This window comes from Mastacembelus armatus, chromosome 5 (genome assembly GCF_900324485.2).
Source record: "Mastacembelus armatus chromosome 5, fMasArm1.2, whole genome shotgun sequence".
NCBI lineage: Eukaryota > Metazoa > Chordata > Actinopteri > Synbranchiformes > Mastacembelidae > Mastacembelus > Mastacembelus armatus.
In genome coordinates, this window is record NC_046637.1 from 1135501 (window position 1) to 1142080 (window position 6580).

Genomic DNA, 6580 nt, shown 5'->3' on the forward strand with positions numbered 1-6580 from the left:
GCTGTGGTGAAAATTGTCAGTCTGTCCACCTTGTCTGCTATTCTTCCAAAATCACTGCAGTTGTCTATAGTTGTCAAGCCCATCTCTAAAGAAAGGTAGCCTGGACCCTCCTATGGGAAATAACAGATAGAACACAAAAAGACTCACACCGACTACAGGGATGATACAGAACTACCAAGAGATGCAAAACCACAACAAAAAGACAGAACCACAGAAAACTAGAACAGATAGATGCAAAATCACTATGCATTTGTCCTTTTGTGTCTCTTCCAGGGGGCCCTATATAGCAGGGGACGGGGCCCCTTTATCAGTCAGTGTCTCATGATCCCTCCATGGGCAGAGGAGTTCCCATACGGGCCTAATTTTCTGTGCAGAGCTTTGTTCCCCACAGCACAAGACTGTTATATAACAGTGACGTAATACCGTCACGTCTCTGGCCCCATATCACGCTGAGACACACCTGGCGGACATATGACGTTATTCGGTCAGCTGTGGTCTGTGTCGGTACCACTGGTCGGTACCGTGGGGAACCCAAACATAAACATAGAGGTTATTATTGTGTGAGCGGCACAGAGTGACGTCGGTGTCCGTGACGTCACGGGGCAGCGCGTTGTTGCAGAGTCACTGCGACGGTTTCGACTGTAAACAACGAGAGCTGCGAGAAAAGTCCCGCTGTTCGGCCCCGTTACTGCCCACAGCTGACATTCATTCGCGAGTGGGTTCGCGACACGACTCGGGCCATCCATTGCGACGGCTGCACTGACAGGTTTCGTTTTTGTTTTGCGTCGCACAGAGCTAGCATCCGCAGCTAGCCACTCGGCTCCTTTAGCTTGCCTTAGCTGTCGCTAGCCCCGCTGGCAGGTCAATACCCGAGGGCCTGTTAGTGAGGGGACACCCTCTATGCACGGGGAAAACTTTCTCTTCATCTCGACCAGGATATCCTGAGCCGTGAGTATCACCCTCTGTGTTTTCTAAGGTTTCAAATCCCCTGAGAGCAGTTTGTAACCGCGTCCTGTGGCTAATGCTAGCCCGTTAGCTTAGCAGCTAGCATTAGCCAGCAGGGTGGGATTGCGTAAATCTAACTATTTGTTTACAAGCTGGGGCTGGTTTTGATGAAGGACTACTGGAGATGACTACCAGGTAATATAGATATGTGTGTGTTAACACACACATATCTATATTAACATATCTATACTCCCAACCAGAGCTGCTGCTGTTTAGCTAGGGTTCAAAGGCTGTGTGAGAACAGCTCCATTTGGACTGTATGGTCTTGGACTGTTATTGTGCTGTGCTGGTCAACACTTGCCATCTAAAGACTAAGACACCAGGATGAACATTGTCCCATTTTCTGGCATTATATAAACCGCATGATTACCCAGTCAATCAAAGTCTAACTGGCACATTCATTTATAGTGAAACTCCCAAATTGGACCTGTAATCTCTGTATTAATGTCCTTGTTAATCTGAAATCAGTTCATCCGTTTATTGATCCTTTCTGTCAACAGTAAAAGCCTTAAAACTTTGTGTTACAGAAACCGGTTACTGGTAAGACATTAAGCCCACAGTTGATAATTAATAATGTGTATTATTCTGCTGCTGTGTTTTTCAGCTGGGTGGCTGGTCAGTGCGGCCTCCTACCACAATGGAGGCAGGAGGGAAGGACTGTGAAGAGGAAACACTGCAGACAGCTTTTAAGAAGCTGAGGGTTGATGCTGAGAGGTAAATAGTTAACTGCATTGTGGGTACCATGTCATATTGTTGAAAATGTTTGATGTTACTGGGAAAAGTCAAGGAATTGCAAAACAGTTGCTGTGTCTTCTTTCCAGTTTACCTGGAGCTGTGAGTGTTTCAGAGGCACTGGCTCCCAGAGCAGCATCACGAGCTGGTCTTGACACCTGCGGAGCAAAGCCCAAACTTAGCTGTCCAAAGGACAACTGGCACGGGTAGGTCAAGGTGCTCACTGTTGCCAGTAGATGGAAGAAAGGACAAAGTTGTTTGGTTTGAAACGGTGGACAGAGCTCTTAAAAACTCTGACATGCTCTCATGTTGTTTGCACAAAAAAGTGCATTTTAATAAGAGTGATTTAGTGAAGACACCACAGATTATTACTACAAAGGTTTTCACGTTTCTCCTCTCATTATCTCTCCCTCTTCTGGCCTTCCTGTTTCTCTCTCCATCATTAGCTGTACAAGGAAGACATCCAGAGGAGCATCCAGAACCCAGCGGCGCCGAAGGTCCAAGTCCCCCATCCTCCACCCCCCAAAGTTCACCTACTGCAGCACCAATGCAGCCTCTGCACTGTCGACCTCTAGTGGCTGCCTGAAGCACCAGCGCCTGGCTGTGCCTGAGACTGCAGAGCCTCATCCTGTGGTTGATGGAAGAACACCCTCCTCTGCAGCTCTGCTGACCCAGAAAGAGCTCTCTCCTTCAGGCACCACTGGCCAGATCTCCTCTCTGGTTTTTGGCTCTTGTGCTGGGTATGAGACACATGTTGGAGCTCTGGTTTCCTCAAAATCCCTACAGGAGATCCCCACTGTTATCACTACAGCTGCAGCATCATCCAGGCAGGAGGGGGGAAGCACTGGAGATGTCCAGTTGAGTGAGAAAAGTGGCCCAGAGAAAAGTGCCTGTATTGGACCAGAGCATGCAGCAGCAGCCCCTCGGAGATCTGGATCTGCAGACGCCGCTGACTTCAGAGCTTTGTCCGAGCTCATTCCCTGCTCCTGTGCTAAGAGAAATAGTTCGGATTCCCAAGATGAGAGCAGGCCAGGGGCAGAATCTCAGTGCCAGTGCCAGGCCCATCCTCAGGGCTGGCACAGTGTGGAGGTGTACTCCTTCACGGGGCTCCGCGGCGTCATCTCGGAGTGCGAGAGGAGCCTGCCAAGTCATGACAATGATGGCTCCAGAACTCTCAGTTCCAACAGTAATGCTGCCACAACTCCGTCACCTTCGCCATTGTCGTCGGGCTCCCCTCGATCGTGTTCAGAGCAGGCACGGGCCTACGTCGACGACGTCACTATAGAGGACCTTTCTGGCTACATGGAGTATTATCTATACATCCCCAAGAAGATGTCACACATGGCTGAGATGATGTACACATAAAGTAATAACTATTCTATTTTCAAATAGGAAAATATGATAAAGATGGATTTTTCTGTTGTGGGAAATGGTGGTATTGAAGGAATGTCAGTGATGTGTAGACAAATGGATCACATGTCAACACTGTAATTTAAAATATAAAAAAATGTATTGATTTTTAACCCAGTTGAAATGTTTCCACTCTCTCTGCTCCCAGGTTGACAGAAACACAACACCAACTATTTGTTTTTAGTTTTGATTTTAAGCCTCCTTTTTTGTGCTTTTTTTTTTTTTTTTTTTTTTTTCAAATTAAAATTTTCAGTTTACAGAATCTGCCAAAGCTCTTGGTGCAGGGTCTTACAGAAGGCGATAATAGGAATATGCAAAGTTGTAAAGCCAGGTGTGATTATGTTTGTGGTGTTGTGACCTTGAAAGTCACCTGTCTGGATTTATTTCACTCAATAAAGGGGCAACTGTTTTTGTCGGAACATTCGTCTTTGTCTCTTCAGTCGATGTATATTCACGTCTCAGTGGTCTCTGTCAGTAATTAACATCTTCACCTTGGACACAGCAGCTACATCCATTCAGCAGCTTTTCTGGACCTTTTGATTGCAGCTCATGATCAGCAGGATGAATTTATCAACTTGTCACAGGAATGCAGAGGTTCAAACCTACTTTTTGGTGCACTTTGTTGATGTTTGGCTTTAATAAAAGATGTTTGGGGACAAGTTATTTGCTTGCTTGAATTTGGATTTGCAGTGTTATCCATCCTACGTCTGCTGCAAAGACGTTCATATCCCCTAAGAAATAAGGATTTTTACATGACTTGGATAATTTTCCATTAACATAAAACACAAAACCTACAGCCCAGTTTTCTCAATATGACCATCTTGACTGGCAGTGTATAGTGATAAACCACCCTGAAAAAACTAAATTAGTACTGTTCTAAACTCAGACATCCCACATTAAACAGCTGAATCTGTTTGCACAAGGTGGAACAGTGACAGGTTGTCAGTGTTCCGGCACTGAGCACGTCTCCAGAACGTGGAGCTGTCCACTGACTGAAGTACATAAAGTTATAAATCTGAAGCTGAAATTTCCTCTGGTTTTTGTAAGGACACAAACAGCGCAGGGCTGAGGTTATTTAGGAATTCACCACCTGTGTTCGGAAAACGGAGAACAAAACAGCACCTAATGCTACAGGTAAACAGAACACAGCTACGGCATTCTCTTACGGCAGTTTTTATCTGCTGGGGTTTTTTAATGATTGAAGTCAGTGTCTTTGATGAAATGAAATTTTGCACACTCTGCATCTGAATGTGAATTCAGCAGAAATCTGTGAAGCACAGCTGGGAAGGTTCACTGTGCCTCATGAGAAAGTTTAATCTGTACTTTTAGGTACTTTCTGAGGAGGCATCAAAGAGACACGGTGTGTTTTCGGTTAGGAAATAACGCTGCTTCCTTTCAGGCGTGCTTACATACACCACACCAGAGAGCTGTGCAGCTTTAAAGAGAAAATAAAATTTTATTCTGCTGTTTCTCCACTGTGCTGTCTCATTAACTGGCACTAACAACAGCTGGGGAAGTTTCTTTAACAGATCTTTAGATAGTGTGGTGATTTCTTGTGTACTTTGGTGATTTCTTACAAGTGTATGGTGTAAAAACCTCACCTGGTAGACTGACTGTTCATTTCTGTGTTGCTGAGCATCTGTCCATCACAGGCTCCTGTATCAACGAAGAAAACACAATTAGTTTCTCTTCAGTTTATTTTGACAATGCGGTCGGGGGATAAAACTTTGTACATGACCACAGAAGATTTAAGAATCAACCTCAACTTGAGGTTTCATTATCGTCCAGTAATATAAAGGACAACGCTGATTGTTTTTGTTGTTCTTAAAACATCCCATACTGACACTAAAACACTGAGATTCAAAGTTTGAGATGGATCACATGCATGAGCATTTCAGTACATTTACTCAGCTACAGCACTTCAGTCCAGTTCTGAGGGGGAGGACAGAAATAGAGACACCTCTGGTTACAATACAGTCCAGAACTAAATCATTTTTTACTATGACCTAAATAAAAATATATAATTGAATTTATAAACTTCCACCAATTTCAACCAAACTGGACCAGTATGAGTTTCATAAAGAAAGATAACTTAGATTACAGGTGCACCTGATAAAGTGTCTGGTGACTGCATGCAGCAGGCAGCAGGGGGCAACACTTGATCTGTCACGTCCCTGTTTGCTCTGCTGGGCCGAGACTCCACTCACTGCATGACCCAGAATGATTTAGTAGGGTGTGTCTATTTTTCTTAGAGCTCCAGGATAAAAAACATCTGTCTATCACAAGCCAAGCAAGCATTCAGCGAAGCCAAAGCAATCCAACCTGTTCTGGAGCAGAGGAGCAGCAGAAAGTGGAGCGACCACACAGCTGCCGTCGCCCTGAGGACAGCATGTCGGTCTACAGTGATTCCTTGGTCTCTCATCATCATTCACTGTTCAAGCTGCACATCTCTAAGCAGGACTTCACATCATGAGGAAGTGTGACGAAGGTTTTCACGTTAAATATCTTTAATGAGGTCTTCATCTCCAAAGTCACAGTCACTCTTTGAGCCATGTGAAATCTGTGTGTCACTTGTTTCTGATCAACACCCACATGCCGAGAGCTTGAGTTCAGATCTAATTTACACCATGTGTTTAAAATCTGTTGCTCAAAGTCAAATGTGACAATAACATGAACTGCGTGTGTTCCCGCCCTTTCACGTCTCATGAGCTTCAATTGATCTATACTGATCTGTAACCAATTAATAATAATAAATGGATCCTCTCAGTTCTGTTGAGCTGTGTAGTTTTATTTCCCTGTTTTGGTTAAGTGGCCTGAAAGAGAAGTAAAGTATGTAGGACCCATGTGCTGGACTGACCGACGGACTGATGTTCCTGTGGCTGCAGGCGTGTTTTGGTGCTGTTTGGTCCAGCTTAAACTCCGTGTTCTGGTTGTTGTTTATGGACGTTTTTTTCAAGATCCATTTTTCTGTGGTCATTGTTAAATGAGGCCACACAACGCAGCCACAGAAGCTTTCTGCTATGATCTTTATTCCCAAAGGAAATTAACCTCCAATGTTCTCGTGTGCAGTTTTGGTTCCTTTCCTGGTGTTTCTGCTTTAAACTTCTGCATTAAATTATATCTGTAAACTTTCCAAAACGTCTTGCAGTTTTTTCCACATCTTACTTCTGTTTTTGGTTTGAGTAGCCTCACAGAAACATCAGTTGGTCAGTCAGTCCTAATGGACTGGACTAGTAGACGGCATTTTTCACACGTTAGCCCAGAGGATGAATCCTACATAGTTGGGTGATGACACACACTCACATTTAGAGTCACCAACCAACCAAACCTGCATTTGTTTGGACTGTGGGAGGAGAAAACCCACACAGACACAGGGACAACATGTAGACTCCACACAGAAAGGCCCCTGGTCCACCTGGGTTCAGACCCTAAT

At 44.6% G+C, this 6580-nt stretch overlaps 1 protein-coding gene across 1 annotated transcript; it reads left to right on the forward strand.

The window, feature by feature from the left end:
- The first annotated feature begins 452 nt into the window (after positions 1-452).
- On the forward strand, positions 453-3566 carry oser1 (oxidative stress responsive serine-rich 1). Its single transcript, XM_026308089.1, has 4 exons — positions 453-948; positions 1610-1719; positions 1827-1943; positions 2184-3566. The coding sequence occupies exons 2-4, from the start codon at positions 1643-1645 to the stop codon at positions 3100-3102; spliced, it is 1113 nt and encodes a 370-aa protein (XP_026163874.1). The 5' UTR covers positions 453-948; positions 1610-1642; the 3' UTR covers positions 3103-3566.
- The last annotated feature ends 3014 nt before the right edge of the window (positions 3567-6580 follow it).

Bases quoted from the DNA above. Each gene is read 5' to 3' on its own strand.
- oser1 (XM_026308089.1), top strand. From the start codon at position 1,643: ATGGAGGCAGGAGGGAAGGACTGTGAAGAGGAAACACTGCAGACAGCT. The intron at 1,720-1,826 runs GTAAATAGTTAA...TCTTCTTTCCAG, and splicing joins CTGAGGGTTGATGCTGAGAG to TTTACCTGGAGCTGTGAGTG. The intron at 1,944-2,183 runs GTAGGTCAAGGT...CTCCATCATTAG, and splicing joins CCAAAGGACAACTGGCACGG to CTGTACAAGGAAGACATCCA.